Source organism: Perna viridis, chromosome 3, assembly GCF_037379345.1.
Source record: "Perna viridis isolate PV_CMFRI_1.1 ecotype Kerala chromosome 3, ASM3737934v1, whole genome shotgun sequence".
Classification (NCBI taxonomy): Eukaryota; Metazoa; Mollusca; class Bivalvia; order Mytilida; family Mytilidae; genus Perna; species Perna viridis.
Genome location: NC_142447.1, coordinates 2,811,487 through 2,837,306, shown reverse-complemented (window position 1 = coordinate 2,837,306; position 25,820 = coordinate 2,811,487). Strand labels below are relative to the sequence as shown.

Sequence of the window (25,820 nt, the reverse complement as noted above, 5' to 3'; positions counted from 1 at the left end):
AGGTAAAAAAATCAGAAATATATATCCTGTTAGTATTATCACGTTTGAAGACAATGGTGTATTTAAGAGAACCTAATCATACATGTACAAGGAAAATTCAAAACAAAACATAATTATACAGTCATGCTACATTTCTTATTTGTAAAATGTCTGTTTTACTTGAGAAAAATATAAACCATTAGTTATGCCCTTTTCATCTAGTATATAGCTACATTGTACTTCGTTTTGTTATTTCAGAATTTTGTGCTTCATGGCAAGATGTTCTATTGCTCCCAGTAAAATTCGTATTTTGATATCAAAATGTGGTCTTCTAGAACTTACCACAGTTAGTCTCATCACTGGCATCTTCACAGTCCATATCTCCGTCACAAAGGTAGGCATGTGATATACACCTGGAGTTATTACACCGGAACTGAGTGGGGTAGCATGATGGACGAACTGTGAATAAACATTAATCAAACTACAGGAGTACAGAAAATAACAGGATAAAACAAATACATGTACGCAAGGGTAAAATATCTCTTCTGGTGCTCCAGCAAATTCGCGAGATCAGGTATATTAGTCCAATTAAATAACTCGGGAAAAGAAAATAAAACGCGAATTGATCAAACAGATTTTATGCTTAAGACAGCGACAAGTTTTAGTTACTAGTACTCTATACGAGATGATTGTATGGGTGGGGCTAAAATTAACGAGAAAGCTGTGCTTTTGAGTTAGATTGGGACCAACTCATACTCTATCTATTTCGAATGTAGTCACATGCATTCTACGTCACGATGATCAGTTCCCGCCATTTTTCCACGTGCAGATCAGTTTACACCGAGCAGTCGATTACAGCAGCATGGCTGAAAATATTGATTTACTACAATTTTCTAATTTTGGGGGTGTTATTTGAGATAGGCACTGACCAAATGGATCATATCTTATGCTTTCACGACGAGCTAATAAGAACAATTTAATTGATTTTTTATTATTCTTTACCATAAAATTACTGAAAAAATTAAAAGACTTTGAACATTTTGAAACAGCCTCGATTTTTATTTTTCATTTTTCCATTGAAAAGGTTTTTGTAAAAAAAAAAAATAACTTAAAAACGACCAAAAATCAAGAAAAAAATCACCGACAACTGTGTTCGATTAATTTGGTGAATATAGCTGAAATATTGCTGCTCGATGTTAAACCCAAACAAACAAACAAAACAAACATTAATTTGGTGACTTCTTCTTGGAAATAACTTTTGCTTTTTAGAAAATCTGTATGTCTTCCCAGTTCTGAGAGGTCCGCATCACGTGTACGCTCGTGTTTTTAAGAATTAAACGCACTGTTTGAAAGTTAATTAACTACATTTGTGAATTGACTGATGCTTCTTAATGAGCACCATTTCACTGTCGTTTTGTCATATATACTGAAAATATGTACCACTTCATAAATGACAAAAAGATAATGAGAAATTCTACACAATCAATTTTCAGCATTCACAATCGGATTATAAAATATTTAGTATTTATTTTGGTATATCAATTACGTAAACCCTGTTAAATTGAAGATTATGTTTATTTTGAAGGTGGTCTGAACCAGCGACATTTGAAGATGAAATTAAGTGCAACACTCAGTCGACCGGAGTGAACTAATATCGTCTTTGATCAAAACAATTGTGTTTCGAGGCTGGGATAGACGGGTAATAAAGAATGATATCTTTTTTGTAATTTCCTACCTCCCTTGTTTGCGAAAATTAATCCTTTCAGATATTATTTTTGTAACAAAAAACACATATAAAGCAGTAAGGAATCTATTTCATATTTTAAATTAACGGATATAAAATGTGCTTTATTTCCAATGATTTATTTCGAGGCCAATTAGAACTTGCTATATGATTTGAGGTTCCTCCTAATGTATTTAAGACCATACGGCGACCCCAATGTGCTGTGTTTTAGCTTGACGGTAGGATATTGTCTCCTCAACATTTACCCCTAAAGGAATCACTTTTGAAAAATATAATTTATTGTTTTTGTTTTTGTCTTTTTTTTATCAGAATTCTTAAATTGATATCTTACTTGTTTCTATGTGATACGTACGTGTACTAAAATATTGACCAATAAAAAGTTAGTAATGTGCAGAATTCACATGGCTTTAAGGCATCAACCATTTGACTTTCATGGGGGTGGTGGTTAGTGGGGCGCTATTATATTTTTTTAAAATAATTTGTTTTGGAAAATGTGGGGAAATAATTTGACTTATCACTTTACAGAAAAAAAGTTTGACTGAAAACTATGATAAAAAATAATAATAAAACTAATAATTTATTGTCTAATTTAAGACCAGAAAAAGTAGTGTAAAGACAAAAAAAGATTGTTATCAATTATAGATGGTGAAAACACAATTAATATTGGTTTTTGATTGGCCCTGGAAAAAATACACGTTATTTTTGCTAAAGGTAAAAAAAAATGTTTGTCTCAGAAAATAATCTAAAGTCCACCTGAAAGAAAGTCCAGTGGTTGCTGCCTAAACAAAGCAAAGTCGAACTTCTTGAATTTACAATGAAATTAGAATTAGCTTTAAAAAATGAAATAAAAAAATAAATAGTAAGTGTTCGTCTTTAAAGTCGGTGTCGAACAGTTGATAATATGATGCAGATGTAACATGTAAGAGGACGAAGTTGAATATATTGGTATTTTAAACTTAAATTATGCCTTTTACAGTTTTACATCAGCTAGTATTTATTGTTCTTCAGAATATGGTGAGGATGTAAGCAGTAAACAGATAAACAATTTGTTTTTGTTTGTTTGTTTGTTTGATTGATTTTTTTGGTTACATTTAAAGATACGAAACTAATTAAGATCTTTACTCGGTATTAAGGGTTCACTTCTTGTCAGACAGAAATCGAGCTCTCGGTACTTCAAAGGTCACACTAGGTTAAATTCTTATTGATTATCGTTATGAGGACTTTGTCTTATCGTGCGATACACATAGATGGAGTATTAACTATAAAATCTAATTAATATTACATTTCAAAAATGGAACAAGGACACATAATAGAATAAGTATAAAGTTCCTGAGAGATATCAACAAAAAATTACGATGAATGAAACCAGCAAATCCAAAAAGATGGTCAGTTTAGTACCGTTCGAAGACCAATCAGTTTAATGCCTTCATAAAATACTCACCACAATCATTTTCGTCTGACCAATCACCGCAGTCGTTCTTAAAGTTACATTCTAAATAACGTGGTACACAAAAATGGTTCGCACATTTACCGTGTGTCGGTGGGCACTCGTAAACCTCTGAAATTAATTAATATGTACAAATTTGAGTTTTCTATAAGATTAATATATTCTGTCTGTTGTGCATGTAATATTCAATGTTGTTGGGAGTTGATGTCGCTAGAATCTGAAATCAAATTCCACGATATGGCTTATCTATATTAAGCTTCATTCTATAAAATATGAAAGAGTGGCAGTGATAAGTAGCTATGTTGAGAAAATTGTAACGAAATAGTTGTGGACGGACGAATTGACTGACGACACGATGATCATCAAAAATCCAGGACAGGCTAGAGTAAAAAATAGTCAGGTCAGAGATAATACTGAAAAAAAATCTAGGACATAAAATTGCTTCTAGCCCAAATAGAAATCGATTGTTCCCTCATGTAAAAATTTAAGTCTTAATCGTTAATGGGTGAAGGTGACATATTTTACTGCACTACAAACTTTAAAAAAAAAACTTGTATTTGTTAGGAAAATGTCAATATACTGGCATAGTCAAGAAATGTCATAATACTGACATAGTTAAGACACATAATAGTCTACAACAATCTTGGATAAAATATTCTTTGATTTTTATCCGGACAAGATCAAAATCATAAAGATTACGTGTATATAAATATCCAGTTATTCTGAATATAGGAACTGTCTTGTTTACAAGTCTATCATTTTCTACCAATGAATAATTCAACAATAAAATAGGCTAGGTAGTATTTGTTTTGATAACTTATTCCGGAAATTTGGTAGACCAACGATGAAATTCCGGAAAAACATTATTTCAATGTTCCCAAAAAGACAATATACGTGCACTTTAGGTATAATCATGAATCGATTTTTAGACAATAAAGTCCCTATAAATCCATTGTTTGGTCATGCAATGCATTGGAATATAAAAATTATCCTTTTCTTTCCCTGTATCATCTTCTGGGCTTCAAGCAGTAGGAGTGTTTATATCCGGAGAAGAATTGAACAACGTTATCGTTTTACATTTATCATCCGCAATCATTGACATTCACGCCTGATTCTTTATTGATGAAGCTCAGGATCACGTAAAAGAAATTTTGAATTTATGATTTTCAGAAAAAAATTATGTACCACAATTTTAATATTTCAAGTATATGTCTAAGACACGTACAACAGTATTTTATTTTAACGGAGGTAGAAGATACAGTCACACAATATTTCAAGTTAACAGTACACTTTAGTATAAATGTACCTACCACAATATTTTATGTGAACGGCAAGTATAAGGCAAGTACATTTTGTACCGCAATGTTTTATGTTAACGGCGAGTATGATGATCATGTACGTACCACAATATTTTAACGGTAAGTATAAACATAAGCTAAGGTACAAACCACAATCTTCCTCGTCTTTACCGTCTTCACAATCTTTCTTCGTGTCGCATCTCCTGACCATATCTATACAGACACTAGCATTACACTGGAACTCTATGTCTTGCAGACAACCTGGAAAAATGTGTTCTAGCAATGAATTCTGTAAAATGACGATTTCTGGAAATATATCTCCCTATATAGCAGGTAATAAATAGGCTCCGGTCAAGTACATGTTCCTCATGCATAAAATAAGTGGGTCCTAATATAAATGACGTGTTATAAACTGCATCATTGCGACTCCAAAATCCAATTATAAGTTATAAGTATATTAAATATAATGAGATATGTTATAGAGACAACCCCAACGGGATGAAAAATGTGCAAGACTACTCACACCACAGAGCAGGTTGATGCTGGCCCCAAAACAGTATCATACACAGGTACAGCGAAATAGTTTCCCCTATATACTACAGCAACATAAAAGTAAACTAAAAGTAAAAACGAAACAATACGTACAAATTCCTGACTTACAACCGGCGCAAACAATGCGGCGGGGTGAACGTACTTTGGCGTGATCACAAACTTCCCCTTTTAAATCTAGCTACCGGTAAAATATCACACAATTAAATACACATAAAAACTAGACATCTCTCTTAACGGGACTAATACCATCGCCGCCTGTTGAACTCTACATACATTTGGGGACCAATGCGGACATATGATTCATGCATGTATTGGATACATTTTTATGGTGAATAAACTATGCACATTTGACACACACCTGGCTGCCATTTGGTAAAACATCAAACTCCAAGTAGCAATCAATACTATTTTTTGTTGAAACATAATAACAGAATACGACTAACTTCGGGCAATATATGCACATCTCCATATAATAACCAAACACTCCATTGAGTTTCATAACAATCCCACAAGTCGTTAAGGAGGAGTTGTGGACAAAGCATCAGACCAAAATTTTGCTGAAAATTTCCAACGGTCATCATTTTCTAAAATTTTTGTTCAAACATAAATAAATTCCTGACAATATGCACATCCCAATATGAAATTAAACATCCCATTAAGGATCATAATAATCCTGTAAGTCGTTGAGGAGTTGCAGACAACATTTCTATGAGGTTATATTACATTACACAAAGTCTTATAGCAACTCTGCAAGATGCTCAGAAAATAGCTTGGAGATGGGCAGACAGACAGACAGGTTAAAACCTATATCTGAGTCCCTTGTTAAAACAGAAATAAAGAAATTGATTAATCTTTTCACAAATGAACAAAAAAAATGACTACATGTATTACCAGTTACATGACATACCAACCAACACCAACCTATTGCCAGTTATCTGACATACCAAACAACACCAACCTATTACCAGTTACCTGACATACCAACCAACACCAACCTATTACCAGTTACCTGACATACCAACCAACACCAACCTATTACCAGTTACCTGACATACATACCAACACCAACCTATTACCAGTTACCTGACATACCAACCAACACCAACCTATTACCAGTTACCTGACATACCAACCAACACCAACCTATTACCAGTTACCTGACATACCAACCAACACCAACCTATTGCCAGTTATCTGACATACCAAACAACACCAACCTATTACCAGTTACCTGACATACCAACCAACACCAACCTATTACCAGTTACCTGACATACCAACCAACACCAACCTATTACCAGTTACCTGACATACATACCAACACCAACCTATTACCAGTTACCTGACATACCAACCAACACCAACCTATTACCAGTTACCTGACATACATACCAACCAAAAAAATCATCCCCTTTATTGTAAATTTTATTATTAAGTTATTGATATGAATACTTAGATCAAGAAAACGATAAACGGTATCGCCAAAGCGAACGACAGTGTTATCTAACAGCAATATGAGTGCTGTAAGCAGATCAGAAGAAGTCCATTTAACGTAGTTTGTAGGTTTTTCGTTACTAGAAATGATCCTAATGAATTCACATACCACTTTATCAAAGGATATTTGAGAAAGATATGCAAATTTTTGTTTTATGAGATTATTTGGAAGTGTACTGTATAGGGTAGAAAAATCAAAACTTTAAACAGATTCGAAAGATCCCACACGGGCATATAATTCATCCAGCACTTCAAGCGAGTTTTTAACACTCTAAAATATTTAATTCCACTATTTGCATAAGCTTTGTTTAAATCAATATTGTATTTTCGGCCTGACAGACGTTCCCGGAGATTCACAGAGTCAACATTTGAGTTTCAAAATATTACGAAAAACATCTCTGACATAGCATAGTTTGCACTTGTAACAAAAATCCTACTCTATACCTGCAGCTTATCTCCATATTATAAAGTTAAACTTATAAAATCAATGAAAAATGCGATGCTTTATCATCTGTTGATATCAACGCTGACAGTACTATGCGTTTAAAAACATATTTAAATGAAATTATGGCTATTGAAAGGATGTTTACGGGTTTTCTGTCCTTTTTATCACATTTAATTCGTTGAATCATAGATGAAAAGAGATTCTAAGGCATCTACACATAACATGTTTATTGCTTGAAACTTCAGTCATAATTATAGTCTGTCTGGAAATATTCGCCTTAAAGTCCATAACAATGAGCTACAATTCGACCTATTATTTCCCAAACCTTTCATCTTGGTTTCTAAAGCTTATCATGATAGTCAAGCATATTTTTCTTCACTACTTCCTGTCTTATATCTGGAACAGTGCATATCTGATGCACTTCGGTTTGTTTTCAACTTCCACTGTTGATATGGCTAAAGATTCGGAGAATAATGGGTGTCGCATTTCATGTATTGTAATGGAAGATGACTCGACAAAAATTTTAGAATTAAAGCAAAATCTTACCTATGAAATAAAAAAGAAAGAAGACAAAAATCACAAACGTTAGAATATCGTCGGTGACTTGTATCATTTACACCAAAAGTTTAAAGGTTCTTAATCGACCACTACCATCAATTACTTGACAAAAATATTGACTATGCAACAGCCCAAAATCCAAATAATCCAGAATGTTTGAAAAAAAAGCTATTCTTTCGATTGTACCTCATTCGTTTGGTGTTCATTCTAAATGTGATACAGGGTGTACTTACCAGCGGAACCCAGGAAACTATACACACAAGGGTCTACCACATGGTAAAGATTTAGGTGTAGGAGCATTTTTCAAAGATCTATCTTGTCTTTTTGAGCAGTACGCGAAAAATCTGACAGGTTGTCAAACTTAGGAAACTCTCAAAGAAACGAGTCGTTCAAATCAGTGTATTGCTTTGAAAGCTCCTAAGTCAAAACACTTTGGTGGAAGTGAATCTTTAAACTACAGAGTGGTGGCAGCAGTAATACTGCAAAAATGAAGGGAGATCTCATATACCGCAGGTACAAAATTATAGACAAGATACAGAGTATGCGTTAAGTATTGCACCACAATAAAATAAACCATGCTAATATAAATACGGTATATAATGTATTACCCTAAACAACTGTTCACCTATAAACCAAAATAAAGGTAGTAACAATAATAATAAATCGGCAATTAGTAATTGGGTACTGGGGAAATACATGTAAATACGGATACATGTTACACATTTTGTACCGCTGAAACAATGATAAACAACACCCGGTTTCAAATTGTGTGCACTAATTGTTCCTACAGTTTCCTAACTGCCTAAAATGTTCATAGAATCCGCTATATTTTCTCAAAATACGACATTTGCAATATGAACAACATTGAGAAAGAATTCGTTGGACAAGCTAGCTCGTAATAAGGGAGCTAATTCGGTGACAAGCTATCTCGTAATAAGGGAGCTACCATTTTATTTTTACTGGGATGTTTGAAATAAAAAGGCTTGTTTATGTTTAAAAACGGCCAATGTTTATATTATCTCAAAGAGGAAAGGCTGAAAAAAATTATTCTAGCCCCACCTCCAAATAAAAATCAAATGGTTACTCCCTAAACTCAAAATGGTAATTATAGAAATTATAAATACATTTCATACTTTAAATTCATTTTCTGAAGGTCTATGAAGCACACATCTTTCACCTGGGAAATGTGCTAACGAGAACAAAATGAAACTTGACATAAAGAAAAAGATTAAGAGAGAAAATGCCAGTTTACCGGGAAGTAAAAAGAAAAGTGTAGAAAGAAAGCAAACAAGGTCTTTGAAAATAACAACGAAAGAAATAGGGTACAACATATGCCAGTGGTGTAGCGACTAAAAACGTTCCGCAAAATAATATCATCCCGATCTGAAGTGCGCGCTAATCAAATTATGTACGTATAATGATAATATTCGCACATTATTTTAATATAATATGATATCTGCACAACATATACATGTATGATCTGAGTGCATCATAATTCATTATAAGGCATTTCATATGATGCACATGATGCTATCGGGGACGTAAAATCCTTGCAAATGCTTATAGAAAGTACCGATATTCCGAAAAAATGATTGAAAATCACACTTTCACAACTGAGTTCACCATAAATTCGTTTAGGCAGAACAGTTACATTAATATCAAAAGTGAAACATTTTTATCTGTTCCGTCTGATGTAATTTCAAAGCCCATGGTTAAGAAAATTGCGTCATCTGGATTAGAACTATTGCATTTGAGATTAGCTATCAACGCGGAAATGTGGAAGGTGTAGAACAGCTACTCAGCGAAAGAACTTTCTAACGGAAAGCCAAGAGTAACAATCGCTTCATTTTTTTGACAGAGAATGAATGATAAGAAAACGCAACGGTCATGTGTCCTTTTTATTTTCATTTTAAAGAGATCTTATTTCGATACAAATACGTGTTATTAAATAAATGAATATGCAGAAAATGCTTTCGTAAAATATAGTGATCTGAAATAGAAGGGTTAGATGGTTAGACAGTGCTACATGTATTTATAATAATTTTTGTTTCTCTGCCTTTTCAGTATTTTAATTCCCTAGTCCAGCTTCTAATAAATTCATTTGAAACTGAAGAAAAAAACTGTCCAAAGCCTTTCCATCACTGCCGTTTTTTAGCAATTTCCCTACATATCCTATGTATTTTCATCATTGTACTTGTATATTTCAAATCTATGTACTAAGAAAACGAAATCCGATCACATGTCATTTTTCTGTCATATGATTGCATTTGAGTCGATCTTTCCGCATGCAACATTTCAGAAAAATTCTAGGACGCGATACTTACGTATTCCTACCTTAAATTTAATATTTGCTTATGTTAGAACAGAGACATATTTTGTTTTTATAATATGAGACGGGTGTAACCTGTAAGATGGTGAAGTTAATAACAAAAGAGGCCTTGTCGTCCTTTTTACTTTTATATTTTTTATAGATGTGAGACGATTTGTCTATGGGCCGAGTTGTCCCATTTTTTTAATTTCCGTATCTGTATATATATATATATATATATATTATATATATATATATATATATATATATATATATATATATATATATATGAGGACTTTGTTCTTAATATATATCCCTTAAATCAGTAATTTCTGATATGCAAGGTTCTAAAATAATTCTGTTAGTGAAAAAAACTAAATAAAAATTATTCTAATCATTCCCACTCTAATATGAGTCAGGTGTAACTTGTCAGAGGACAAGCTTGAATATATAGATACACATGTATCTACAACTTATCTTGTCACTAAACATTTTGGTAGTTCTTGTCACTTCTTGACGCTTCTTGGTATTTTTGTCGCTAATTAGTGAGACCGGTGTACTTCGGATTTCTCTCTAAACCCAGAAAAGGTCTACTCTTATAACCTGTCGGAAATGAATGAAAGTACATGTGTCTGAATTTTAATAATTATTGAAGACCATATAATGAACGCTTTTTTGTGAGAAAAATATGAAAGTATGAAAGTACCAAACTTTGTATGGGCAGCTCCGAAAGGCGTGACTTCCTGTCAGACTTATATCAGGCTCAGATTGCTTCAAGCTGTGCCTTTATTTCGCATTAAATACCGTTATAAGGACTTCGTCCTCTAATAAGCCTGGTAAACATGTAGATTTAAAAAAAAATCATGTACAGCTGGGTCCTTTCTTCTTAGCTATCCGAAAACCGGGAATAAAAACAAACATAAGATAGATAATGTTATTCCTCCTACAATTGTTATCAGCAAAAACAAACCAGAGTCCTGAATTTTGTAACTCCAATCAGAAATATGTTAAAATGTTTCCTTTAAATAATAATACATTCAACGGCAAGAACACAATGCACATACATTTGTATCATGCATGATGTTTAGAAACTTAAATATATAAAGAGAATAAATGTGGTGAATATGTCAAAGAGACATCAAACCTCATCATGATTTAAAATGTCAGGTCAAGGGTACCCATAGGTCTTCGATAAACGGGGAGGAAATTTTAACCCTCACACCGCAGAGTAGGCTGCACATGGCCCCAAAACAACATTATACCCAGCTGGAGCGAAATGCAGCCCCTAAATACACTTGTACTCCAGCAACATAAAAGTGAACAAAGTTTAAATGAAACAAATCATAAAGAGTCCTGAAATTCCAGTCCTGGACCAGGCGCAAAAAAGCGGTGGGGTCAAAGTACTTTGGCGTGATCACTACCCTTCCACTTTTTAAATCTGGTCACCGCAGAAAAAAATCATTTCACAATCAAAAACATATAAAAATCAGTTCAAAACGGTTTGAGTTTCTTGTTAAAAAAATAGAAAAAAAACTAATTATACGTTACACACATACACAAACAAAGGACTAATAGCAGTTAACGGACATACAATCTCCAGACCAGTTTATACCTACAAATATTTATGACCTCATCGTATGTAAAATGCATTCTTTACAGGATATTCATTATTTCATGCAAAATTGAAGACATAGAATCTGAAAGATGAGAAATTGTTTTTGAATTAATTAATCTATAAATCATCAATAAAGCATTAGGTCAGTAAGTGGACCTTAAAATGTAATACGATTTTTGTTATATGAAACAAAAATTGATTTATACAAGGGCTGGTATTCGTGGTACGTTTTCGTGCGTTAATATGCTAATTTAACGTTGCAAATGCTAATTATATGCATCGTGACGTCAAATCGACGTAATTTCTCTTCCGCGCTAGATTCCAAGCTGGGTGGAAGCTAGCTGCGAAACGTAGCTCTATTCTTTTGTATTTTCTTAACGTTAGATCGCAAAATCAAAAAAAAAAAAAAGATCAAGAGCTACGATTTCGCAGCTAGGTGGAAACATACTATTTGCTAAAGATTATTGAAGAGGTAAAGTACCCGTAAAATATGACTGCATGGTTTTATAAGTGTCAAAAAAGAGTAATCGAGGGAATGAAGGTTATAGCGGTAATCAAAAGAATGTAATCCAGGGACAAAGAACTTATTGACTATTTGTTTTGTTTGAGTTGTTATACAATTTGTGGAGTATTGAAGGTAAATTTTACGAATTTTAGATGATGTAAAGAAGCTTGAAAGCTACCTCATTCATCCGGCCATGGTTATATATTTAATTTGGGATAATAAGCTTGGTAAGTGTAAATAATTTATGTTCTGAAAGTTAAATTAAGTAGATGATATCTTTCTTGGCGAGAAAAAATAAACGAATATTATGACTGAGAATTGAAACAGTATTCGGATTTGGAGTATATCTACCAGAATTATCTCTAAATTGCAAGTAAATTTGGCTGAATTATGTATGAGTTAAATGTTCTATATGTTAACTGGTATATTGGTCAGTTTCAGATTGGTTAAAATGCTGCCCCAGAGAAAAGCTACTCGGAAACGCATTGCTACAAACAAAGCTGGTGGTGGTAGGAAGGCTTCAACACCACCGACGAAAGTTTCCAGGGCAGCTTCATACACTGTGCTTCCCCGACAGTCTACAGCACCGGTACCATCCAATACAACCACCCTTCCAACAGCCATCATATAACTCTACATTCACGCCTGATTTAACGCTTACAAACCCAGTTCCGGGCCCATCGGGAAATCCATCGTCGAATTTCGAAGGTAATGCTATCGTCTCATGCAATACCAATTACACACAGGCAATAACTACAACCAGAAATCTAATTACATTGCCAGTACAAATGAATATGGTCACACAAAACCAATTCAACACACCAAATATGACAAACCGTGCCAATAATGAAATAGCATTTAATGTTTCACAACCAATAAAAGAAAAGATAACTAAAGGAGAATATGTAGATTTGTCAAGATTGATCAATAATTCTACAAATGATAACCAGAAACAGACCATATCTTTCGGCCAGGGCCAGTTGATTCTCGAGCCATCAATAACAACAAAGCAAATAACAAAAAATGAAATGAGATCTGATGCATTTATTGTGTATTTAAGCATATATTGTTCGGTTCACAAAACTAGATTTCAGGAGTTATTAAAATATCTGAACACTGTTAGGCTTGGGGCAGAACGCTTTCCGGGGAATGGTTAGATATCATATGACCAACAATACAAGTTAAATAAGGCCCAAGACATTACTAGTTCTTGGGGAGCGATCGACTTAGAGCTGTGGTTACTTTGTATGCAATCCCAAACATTTCCCCCCAACCTACCCCGTAAATAGACACGCCTACAATCTAAAATGTTATGATTTTAACTACTCTGGAACTTGTACAAAAGTAATCTGTTTTTATCAGCATACTTGTTTAAGGTGTAATGAACCTCACGCTCAGATTTATTGTCATAAGCAAGTATATGTTTCTCAAGGTGCTAATAGGTTTTCAACAAACAGGCAATTCACCCCAAGAACCAATGATTCTTTCCGTGCCTAAATTGCTTCCGGATGTTAAAATTATATGGTCTGAGATCCTGCCAAGATCGAAGTGGTGTAATTCAGAAAATAAGAAAGCAATGAATGAAGGAAGGAAAAGGTTAAGCAATTCTATGGGTGCATTTGTGGTCAGTCTAGGCGGCCATTACTTACGTTATAATGACATTTCCTTGACAGGCTGCTTCATTAAAACCGATGGCATATATTTTGACAGATATGGGGAACGACGTTTTCCTAAATACCTTTTAAGGGGTTCTAGAATTGTTTCATTGTTGCGGAATTCCTGCATTTCCGCCACAAAATTATATCAACTGGTGAAAGGCTAATGTACAGTACATCCATGCTGCTTTCATTCTCGAATGTCAATGACTAAAATGTCGTAGCTTTCTAATATGGATCTCTGCAACCCAGGATTCATGTTTCATTATGATTTATATATTTTCCTCCGTATATATTACAGTTATTTACATTTATCTATTTCTCCCATATGTACATGTAAAACAGTGTTTTTATAGTTATCTATTTTCTCCCATATAAATTAGTTATTTACAGTTATCTATTTTCTCCCATGATACATAATACAGTTATTTAAATTTATATATTTTCTCCCATGCGTGAGCTGAATTTTAGAATCTCAGAGTCCCAGGATTCTAGTTCTTTGGCATTTAAATATTCCCACACGAAAGAGATGAGAATCACTGTACACTAGGTTGGCACATTATTTACGATTATCTACATATGCATACGAAAAGATGTTTGTACATAAAATAAAATATGTTAGTTTGTTGTATATAGTTGTGAACCACCCAGTTAAATATGAATTTCAAGTATTAGCATAGGGTATTGATCACAGACGCTCAGACCGCACTTAATGGCGGTTTGACTGGTGGTTACATGAATTTGGGAACTCATGTACCCCCCAGCCATTGACGTACTTCGCGCTGTGACATAATTTCGTTAAAACAGTATAACTGGACCTCTGTACCCCAGGGTCCAACATTTCATTCTGACATTCCGGTTAAATATTCAGTGATATATTTGACATTATCCGTATCAACAACAAGAAAACAGATTATCCCTATTCAACATTAAGTGACAGTAACTTCCGGTTTAATAAACAAATAATTATTTAAATTTCCATTGAACAGTTCTTGCATCTTTTCATTGCTTTATATTAAATGTTTGTATATAATTTAATTATAACCGTGGCCAATACCGCCAAAAAACTCATTTTGCTTTATTACGCATCTTGGATAAATAGAATCAAGGGGCTGTAAGGGTGTAAACGTTATGACAATTTAAATTCTTTGACAAATTGAATCCTTTTATGTTTGTACACAATTTAAGCTTAAAATGATGAACGCCTACAAAACATTATGCAGGGGTATAATCCAGAAATAATATAACATGGGAGTTTCGTTCAGAAATTTATGAAAGAGGCTTTCCGCGGTTATTTTTGCTAAAGTTTGTAAAATTAAGAAAACAAATTCATACAAAAGGGCCCAAAACCCAACCCACGCACACACGGAACCTACTCTATTCGAAACACAAATTGACGCCATTCTTAATTGAAAGTGCCTTATTTAATTTTATTTTGAATATAAACTTTAAACATATTCTCTAGTTTAACAACTTTATTTTTTATTAGTTTAACATGTACATGACCTTTACTTTATTTGGGCCAGTAAGAAACAAATCACAGCTTACATGCACTTTATGTACTTTCAAAAAGTGTTTCGAAGACACTCAAAACATAATTGCACTTTATCTTTATTCGATGTCTTAAATTGTTTGTTTGTCCTCGTCCAAAAATGCATCAGAAAATTGCAGTAAAAATTTCAAATAGGTTTAAAAAATGGACGATGTACATGCAGTTAACATTCGGATCATGTCTTCCTTGGTAGACCAATAATTCAAGCAAATGGTGAAAGAAAAAAACAATTTGTGGCCATAAAAATAGACCTTAAATTGATGTTTCCATTAAAAACATTTTTACATATGGCGTCACTGGAAAACTTCGCTTGAATTGCATGACCCGTAAGTGCCCTAGTTAATTAAATCGTAAACAAATTGTAGCATTCGGGTTACTCGGTATTTTTCTTGTATGTTTTCAATAAAGATCGATGAACTTTTATTACTCAAATCATCCTAAACTATGACCGACAAAAACAGGTCTCTAAAAATTGTGCTTATAAATTATTATCTTAATTTTATGATTATTAGTACTGAAATTTGAGTTAACATTAAATCGAATATTTTCCTATTTTTGCTTTATTGTTGTTGATATTTTCTTTACAACTAATATACAATTTACTTGGAGGATGGTTTAGGGCATAAACATTTTTTATTAATAACCGTGATGTCGAAATTAATTACCTGAATGTTTGCTAGTTTGGTGTACCTAATTACAAGTAAAGCATTAGTCTACATAAGAATTTAGTAATGTTGAGGAATAAAATCAATTTTTCTTGAAATTTTCGTTATTATCTTTGGAAAATAATTTTTAGGTCTTGCTAAGAAAGCTAAATCTAAAACTACTTATGTTGTCAAATAATGCTCTGGATCAAACGATACTTGAAAGATAATTGAAATTCTAAAATGAATCATCTTCCTCTTTTTTTAAATATTTTCTCAAGTATAGTACAAATAAAGCCTCTTGCTTCTTTGGGGACACAAACTAAATTGAAATAAACTGTTGATTTATAAAAAAAAAAAGTAACTGTTTATACATGTTCAGACGGGACGTATCATGGTATACAGGTGTTCTTCCGTCCGTCCGTCTGTATAATAACTTAAAAAAGCTGCTACCAGTTTTTTTGTGAAACTTTAGTGAATTGTTTCTTTCTATTGATACGGGCTCCTTTTCGATTTTTTAAAATTTCTGACAAACAATTTCTTTTTTGAGTCATGGGACTTTAATGGTACAAAATGGGGTGGTTTTCGGACTGTAACGCAAGAAACCCTTGCGGCAATGTCAATGAACCTTTAATGAATAATTTATTGATATTGACCTAAGCAACCTTTCCATTTTTGTACATTTCCAGTTTAATGATCAACAGTTATTGGCCTTTCTGCATGAAAGAGGGCGAAGAATACACCCATTTTTACGAAACTTTGGAAAATAGTTTATTACTATTTATGTTAGGTCCTTCCTCAATTATTACGAATATCTGATTTTGGTGACCACCGGAACCCACTCTTGAATCGCCCTCACAACAAAATTAAACACATCTTAGAAATATTGGATTCTGGTTGAAACAAAATAGTCCTTGACCTTTAACAGCTGTTTGGTTTTGTATGTAAAGAAAGAAAAAAAAAGAAAATATAGATAACCAAACGAAATGTTGCTCCTTCGCAAAACATAAAACTACCTATGTTTTCATGAATTCTTTAGGTACATTGTATAAGTATAAATATTTCCCTTTTTTTCAAAACATTTGTCGCACAAAAATATACAGTATGTATATTAATGGCGAGCGTATTATTGTGAAGGAATACAAAATTATGTTTCGTGAAAGAGCCAACGCCTCTTTATTTTACATGTGCAAGCTCTTTAGAATTTTTTAAACCCTTCTTTTTTTCTGAATTCGATATAATAAAACTGTTTTCATTAATGTACTGATAAATAACCCTGCCTTGCTCTTATAAGGATTAACTCCAATAAACTGATACTACATACATAACATTTCATTCAATTTATTTACATTTTCCTTCCAAGGCCATCTGTTTTACTGCTATTTGCGATTTGTTTTTCACTTATTTAAAGTTTATCATTAAGATCTTTGATGTGCTATGGAAGAAGAGTATTTTTGTAAGTTCGTGCAGCTATGTTTATTTTGCATTGTTCAATGTACAAAGTAATCATTTCTTTTTTTAAGTGCAAGAGCGTGTGTGCATATGTGGAAACAGTATTTACAATTTATTCATTTATTCAGAGCGCATGGTGAAAGGAAAATCAATGTATTGTATTCAGGAGACTACAATGATTTTCAAGTTATCAAGTTCATCACCTCAAAGGAAAACTAAAAGGATTGATTGATTATGATTTATTTCACGCATTTCAAGACAAGAACAATTGACCAATCGAACTGACCCTGTTCTTTACAAGCCCGAAACGCTAAGTCGGGTCATTTTTTCAAATATAAGCAACACCCTACGAATACATGTAGACATGCCATCCCACTTGGGTGCATCATTCTGACCCCCGAGACCACCTGTCATCACCACATCCCCTCAATACCGCGTGCTTAGCGGAGAAGCAGTGACTTAAAGTTTTAAAATCTTTAGTGTGACTCGATCTTGGATTGAAACCCAAACCTCCCGTACTCAAGGCAAGTTCGCTATACCGAGACCACCGAAGCAGTCAAAATTAAAAAGGAAGGTGAGCAGCAAACCAGTTAAAAGAACTACATGGGCTCAACACGACATTACCATTTATATTTTCAAACATGAATCATGTTACATTAAATGACCGCTCTCTTCAGCGTGTTTTCTGTCCAGTGAGTGTCACCAATAACTACTGAACGGGTCACCATTTAATTTTGGACATACAATGTAATCCTGATTTCCAACAGAGTTAATTGAGTTTTCAGATGATTAGCATTCTTACATATGGTAGGCATTTGACTGAACTTTTACTTAATAATCAACTCTTGAAAAAAAAATAATAAGCAATAAAAACTTCACTTAAGGAGGTAGACCAAAGGTAAGGGACATAACTCATGAAATCATTCATATGTTTGCATCATATTCCTTTTCACCAAAGCCTCTCAAGCTTTCGTTTGAAGCAGAATAAAATGAATCAAAGTTAATTAGAAGCTTACATAAGGTTGAGTTAAAATCCTGAATACAAACGTTCCAATGATTTTTAAGAGTTGTGTCCCTTACCTTAGGTCTACTTCACTTAATTAGTAGATGAGTAATCTGAAAAGGGAACTATACTCTGGGTCACCCGCCCACTTTTGGACAAAAAATTGTGATAAAAGAATATGTTTAATGTTTTCGCCAAATGGATGACTGAAATATAAAGCCTATGCATCGACCATTGATTTTATGCGGTTGACATTATTTTCGGTCCGTAGACCAATCAAATCGACTTCCGCCAAGATCAGCCTGACAATTTTCTTTATTTAAAATTTCCTTCCCCTTTTCTGGTTTTAAAGAAAAAGAGGGTCTTGTACTAAATCTTTTCTTTTAAGTTTATAGTTATTTGAAAACACTGAAAAGTTTGGGGGACGACCAATTTTATGCTGAAGGGAAGGGGTGGCTAGTTGGCAGATTCTGGAAATAAATATTATGGCCTATACATCGTAGAAAATAATTAAATATTCTGATCTCAGTCACTCAGATAAAATAAACACAAGTAATCTTGCCCCAGTGGGGTTGAAAATATATTTTCTGATTTTCAATAATTGAAAATATTCAGACCCACAAAATTTGTCAGCCTCTTCCCCCGAGTCAAATGGTTGCCCCTTAATCTACGGAACCAGTTTTTGGATATGTCATGAATGGGATGTGATGGAGTGGATTCTATGAACAAGCTGTCTTTTTTATCCAAACAAAATTCTCATAAGACACAAGATTAATTAATAGCATTAATTACTTATTAAAAAGCTATTCACAATGTTGAATCGGCTTACAAGGAAGACCAGAAATGCTTGTTCTTCATTTCTTGATGTTTACGTCTTTTACCTCTACTGTCGTAGCCAATATACAACTATAAAATAACGTAGTTCACAAAAATAATATTCGCTGTCAATATCAGCTGATCAGCGTCTGTTTGCAGGAGTAGTTCCCCTTTGCACGGAACACACCGTCTAGAGTGCCATTGTGACGTAAGTTAGGTTTTCCTAAGATATGCATATCACCGTGGTCGACAAGACCATGATGGCGATTATAGACTATAGCATTGTGGTATCATAATAGTGTTCCCTGCTTTAAGAAGGTGAGCATGAAAGTAAATAATATCTGTATAACTTTTTCAAGCTCTCTAATTTCGTCAGAGTGTGGATGCGAGTGGGAAAATGCATGCAATTGCCTACAATTGAGTTAAGGTTTTGTAGAGGAAGGCTTGGCATCAGGCTTGCGCAAGAAATCGAAGAATATACTCATGGCAATAAAAGTACAATCGTTGGGGGAATCAGTGGAACAATAATATCAATATTTATTATACAAGTTCTTTTTTTTTGTATCGCACTAGAACTAGAAGTCATCACTACAGAAGTTTTATGGTCGCATCATGAACTAGTGGATTGTTATGGTGTATCCATCTTCACCATGAAAACTGATTTATTCAACGGGCCATAGTTTTTCTTTCCTCGTTTGTCTACCCCGGACTTTTTATGAGCAACTCGGCGGGTGTTTCTAGAAAAGCAGAGGACGCTTACCCTACCGGTGCACCTGGTCCATGCTCCCAGTTTTTAATGGAGTCCGAGTTGCTGATTTGCTTTTGTTACTTTGTATGTATGATTTTAGTTGCTTTATGTTCTTTGTTGTGTATATCTGTTTTCCATGTCTGGTCTTTGTCCCTGGATTACATTCTTTTAATTACCGCTATAACCTTGGTTCCCTTGATTACTCTTCCAGTACACTGTAAATAGATACTCACATGAGATATTCTAAAGAGCCTCATTACACTTACCACATTCCTCAACGCTTTCGTCCCTCCCATTACTACATTCGTTCACACCATTACAAAGTTTGTCCCTGGAAAGACATTCCTGTTGTTCGTTATCACAGAAGAATACCTCACCGTCACATTTAACGTACTCTTTTGCTGTCAGTTCTTCATTAAAGTATTGACAAGAAGCTACAAATAGAAATGATGAAACCGATAAAGATTTGAGATTGGTTTGGTATCATCTTGATGATACTTGATCACTTACATGGGCTTAAGGGTGACTTTGGTTGTTTCACACTTGAGTGTCATTAACCAAAGATCAAACTTACCATGAATTCAGTTTTTGCTAATATTTAAGTCCTTCTCTGTCTAAAAATCAGGCAAAATGTGTATTATGTTTAGCACATGAAGAAAAAACGTGTATTTTATTCCATTATCCAAGTACTTATACCTAATTGCATCCAAAAAATGGCCATTAAAGTGTTTGTAAAATTGCATGTTAAAGATATCTAGGTCATTGTGTTACCGCACATTACAATAAAAAATAGTTACGTTACATATGAAGGCAAGATAAATTTAAATATATTTTCGGCTTTTTCTGTTATAATGGATTTTTATATTCATGCACGATTCTTTTGTTTATACTAGGTAGCCCCATCCTCTTTTATTAAAGATAAGCATTATTATGTTTTGCTTCAGTTACCCCAAAACAGGTCACCACGTCTCAGTTTAGTCGAGTTTTGAATTGTATATCACTATACTTTCATCGCCAATAATTGTTAAAAAATCAAACGTACAGAAGAATTTGTTCAAATACCAATTTTAGTGTTTCATTACTTGATTAGTTTGGAGTATAAAAGTATTAATGTTTGTTGTTAAATTGACTCTCAATAGAATCGCACTTAATTATCCAAAAGACTTTCAATATGTTTGAACCCATTTTAGATTTATAAACATTTATTTTGGCTCTTCTGATATAATCATACACACCCTTTTATAACAACTACCTCAAGTTTCATATTATTATATAATTGCAACTGAAATGAATAAACAATTGCTAAAAATATTAACTTTATCTGCCAATCTTGCTTGAGAGTTTTTGGAGTTATTCTTTTTTATTTTATCTTTTGCAATCAAGCTGCAGATCTAGAATTTCATCGAGTTGTGTTGTCTTATGATGTTTCTTTTCCGTTGGCGGTACAGCCAACACTGCCACTTATGCCACATAATTATATGTGTTCGATTCGTAAAAGAATTATGGGATAATCACATATGACAATAACATGATTCTCATATGTATAAAATTGTATTGTTTATATATGATTATCAAATATTTGAGAGAAAAAAATCATGTGATAATATCATACGATAACCACTCTCGGTTTATATCATAATCTTATGATTCATGTATGTGGCATTTTGCGGCTTGAAAATAATTCAATAAGTGTTCGGAAAAAAAACACAAGCAAAACAAAACTATCAACAATTCAACAAAGACAGGTGTTTCTGGCATTAATTTTTATCATTTATCCTTTTGCATCCGACCCTTGGGGTTATCCGGGTTATCGATTTACTGGAACTTGTCAATGCACATTTTCTCAATTTCAAATAAATTGACATTTCACAGATTAAAACAATCAATGGATTTCTCATGTCACGTGTGAAATCGGATACTTATTAGATTACACCTTCATCCAAAGAAGGTGTGAAGCGTTACACTCAGAGTTTTCATTCTAATAATCCGATTTCAAAGCAAATTAAAACAGAAATGTCAACCAAAAATAATTGTAAAAAACTTTGAAAGCCAATGCATATTCTGGAAAATGTGCATTGACGAGTTAAATCATTCTCAAGTAAATGCTATCACATTTTCTAAAGGAATGCATTTAGAACTAATATCTTCAACTTAGATTTTGTTCAATATGTGTACATGTATATCAAGTCTACATTAATACTCAAAACCTAGATGGGTCATTCTCAGATATTAACTTAATATAATGATGTTTATATAAACTTCTAATCGTGCCTTATGCTTTGCGGTTCATAAATTGTACATTGCCCCAAAGTTGGTTACGTATATGAAGTAATAAACTTCTGGTAAAAAATTATGTAATAGTCTTTGTAAAAATTATGCAAATTATGTAATATGTAATACACCCCCCAAAAAAAAATGATACACATTTTTATTTTTGTTTTTTAGTTGCTTTATAGATCCATATTATGAAATGTTTTATTAAACATTCTAATCTGTCTTAGGAGATAATCTACATTGAAAATCCAACAGTTTCTATTGTATTTAAGTGTCCTTTACAGAGTTATCTCTATAAATTTTGAATTCTACAGTGCATTCTATATGATTTATTATATCCTAAGAACAAGGGCTATATAAAGCCACATGTTAATTTCTGTTTACTATTACATTTGAAACAAAATATCAAAAATAAAAATATGAAGGCTTTCCATCCATAAATCACATTGTGTATGGTTCTTATGTGGAGTGCTACTTAAAAACAATCCTTGAATGTCACAACGCAGAGTTTTATTCAGTATTCAGTCAGTATCGGAGTGTGCATTTTTACTGCTTAAATAGAACGATTGAAGAAGTGTAATTGAATTGATACAGACCATAGATCCATCGTGTCTGAAAACAAAATATTAGTAATACAGTCAAACGTTCTATATATGCATTACAATGTTTTATGAAAAAAGATAGAAAGTGTGAATTCCCATATGTAAACAATATTAATCATACCACATATCTTCAAGATCCGGAATAAGCTTGTATCTAATACAGCAAATAACGCTATATATTGTTGAAGGCATCGCCATTGTTTTTACAATTTCCTACCATAAACTCTCATATACTTTTAAAATATTGAAAGCATGTCTGACATCGCAAATGTCATTAACTGTAATTCTCTAAAGGCATGGCATGAAAGTTAATAAGAATTCTAAAAATCCTGTACAAATCATAACAACATTGAAATCAACGCACATTCAATGATATATATATTGCCTATAAATTTCAGCTCATTCTTTATGATAAATGAGAAATAAAGGGAAAAAGAAATTTGGGTGTTACAGTAAAGACATATTCGTAACAGTGATATACTCAACAAGCAACACGAAGAAATAAGTTACTCAGGAGGAAAACTATAACTAGTGAGCAACTACGACTCTCGTCCAAAACCATTTATCGAGTTGTTCATTCCATGTTAAGTAGCATAAAAATAGTGTAAAAAGTCGTGTTCATATTGGAGAGCGTAAAATGTAGGGTAAAAATACAATTTTCGATCTGATAAAATCTAGGCAGAGGTCAAAAGGAAAGTCTGTATAACAAATGGTAATATCAGGATAAAAAAACTGGAAAATTGGAAACCACAACATGGTCTTGACTTGGTGCAGGCATTTCAAACTGAGAGGTGGGTTAAACCAGGTTGTATAGCGTACTAGAATTCCCGCTTCCAATACAGTTCATTATTTGCAGGACATTTCATCATAAACGGGGCACATAACATTGCCTCCAGTCAAATCGGTAAAATCAGCGATTAAAACTACAGAAGATATGAACATTAGGTAATTGAAAATAAAAAAAAGAAATAAATACATTACAATATATTAACACGAGATAAACAAACACTTTTGAACTTTGTGGGGAAGGTGCGTCATGTTCAAGATGAAATAATGATATACAAGTAAAAACTACAACAAATTAATTTTTAGATATTCACGAGGAACAGGAAGTATATATCGAACGTCAAAATAAAAACAAAACAAAACAAACAAACAAACAAACAAACAAAAAACAAATAAACAAACAAAACATGCAAACAAAAAAACAAACAAAACCAAAATCAAAACCAAAACTACAAACAAACAAAAACAATTCGATAGCAAGTTCGCTGTTTTGTCCGATTTATAGAAAGCAATTGCTTTAATACCAAAGAGAGTTCTTTAGTTTGCAAATGTCTATTTACACTTCATTGTGCTCAATAACTAGCCTTCAAGTTAAATCGTCAGGATTCTGTAAATTGATGTTTCCCATATGATTCTATTTTAGATGTCAAATAAATGAGTATTTCTAGTAAAAGTGCGTTTTGAGAAGGCGATTTCGCATGTTTACATGGACCTGGGTTTGTTTAGCACTATACCATGGACCAGAGTGCATTTATCACAATTTTTCAATAAAGTGGTTAATGAATGAACGTATGAAATTCTCACTAAAGTTGGAAATTGAAGTTTAACTTTGTCAAAATATGACAGAATAATCAGAAACCAAGATTTGAGCGGAAATCAACATATAGAGACTAGACAGGGAAAACAGACAAGCACAACAAAGAACATTAAATAACAAAAAACAAAACAAAAAACAAAAAAAAAAAACAATAAAGAAACAAAAGTAAATGGGCAACCTGGACCTCACAAAAATGGGAGCATGGACCAGGTGTACTGGTAGGGTAAGCATCCTCTGTTTTTTTCTATAAAAAATCTGCCGAGTTGCTCATAATGTCAGTCTTCAGCTAATGTAACATGTTTTGGGTAGAAAAAAATACGCAGTACATAATGTAACGCCTCACATTAAAGTTTTGACTGAAACAGTTTATTTAGTTGACACTGTGGGTAAAATAATTAACACTGAAAAAAAATCCATTATAAAGCCGATACTATGTTTATAAAGTCCCAGAAATGAAACTAAACAATTGTAGTAAAAACAACGGACAACTACTCTTTTTTGCTCTTTTTTACCAATTTAATAGCAAAAATAATTTAATTTTAAGGAAAGACAAAATCAATCCACAGAAAAAACGGTTACTGAATTATAGTATATCAGTTCATGTACATTTTATATGTTGCTGTTTTTCAAGTGATATGCATGTGATATTTTATAAAGTTTTATAGGACATTTCTGTACTAAAATTTCTTTTGATTGTGTACAGTAATAAACACATGCACAACAGGGAATTCGATGTCCAAGCGATTAAGCTTAACAATAAAAATTTGGTTCTATAAACAGTTTTTTTACTTTTTCAATAAAATCTCTTCTAAGCAATATGCTATTTTTTGTTAAAATCAAGATTAACTTTCAATATTATGTAATTTCGAACGAAATCAACAAACAGAAGGCTTGAGACAATTAATGTGTTTCGCAATTAATTTGTTAATTGGTTTTCCGAGTATTTATATAACAGCCTTAAGCTCTAAAGTCAGAACAAAATGGTTTGAAGACGAAATAGAATTTGAAAAGCTATTCAAACATCATTTTGAATCTTAATAAAAGCAAATGTATGTTTCTGAGTATAGGTTGTACGCATGATCTTGTTTCAAGCCATGGTTCTCGTGCCTGATTAACTTTCCAGTGAAACATACAGTTAATTGAAACTGAACATTTTGATTTGTAAATAGAGTAATATGATTTTTTAAACCAATTTTATATTGATAAATCTAAACGAGTTTTTATATTTTGTTTCGTTCCGATTAATTTTTTTCCAATTTGATGGGTTTTAACTTTTCAATTGCAGCAGAGGTAGTTTAATTTGAAGGTTATTGTGCCAACATGTCGTGTTTATGGATTAAAGCAGTAAGTGGAAACGAGGAATATGTCACAGAGACAATAACAATACCAAACGGTCAAAAAAAACCAAAAGCAGTCTATTTGTCTAAATTAAACGGTGAGAAATTTCTGATACCAAGAGTCTGCATTTGAAACGACAAAACCACTGTTTCAGTGAAATAGACATCCCACTGTACTATAACTATATA

The 25,820-nt window shown here is 33.0% G+C and overlaps 1 protein-coding gene and 1 long non-coding RNA gene across 3 annotated transcripts in view; one reads left to right on the top strand and one right to left on the bottom strand.

The window, feature by feature from the left end:
- LOC148620656 (G protein-coupled receptor GRL101-like) overlaps positions 1–25,820 on the bottom strand; it is a 77,794-nt gene that overhangs the window by 35,508 nt on the left and 16,466 nt on the right. The window contains exons 2-5 of one of the 2 annotated variants that reach the window (XM_088574335.1): positions 20,082–20,249; positions 4,619–4,729; positions 3,165–3,281; positions 322–438 (exon numbers count right to left, since the gene is read on the bottom strand). In XM_088574335.1, the coding sequence (XP_088430461.1) occupies positions 322–438; positions 3,165–3,281; positions 4,619–4,729; positions 20,082–20,249 (513 nt within the window). Of the gene's footprint in view, positions 1–321; positions 439–3,164; positions 3,282–4,618; positions 4,730–4,991; positions 5,092–20,081; positions 20,250–25,820 lie in introns of those variants that run through there. The other variant, XM_088574336.1, reaches the window with a different exon arrangement.
- Positions 11,776–12,518, top strand: LOC148620657 (uncharacterized). Its single transcript, XR_015920933.1, has 3 exons — positions 11,776–11,912; positions 12,098–12,172; positions 12,381–12,518. It is a non-coding gene; the product is annotated as an uncharacterized LOC148620657 (long non-coding RNA).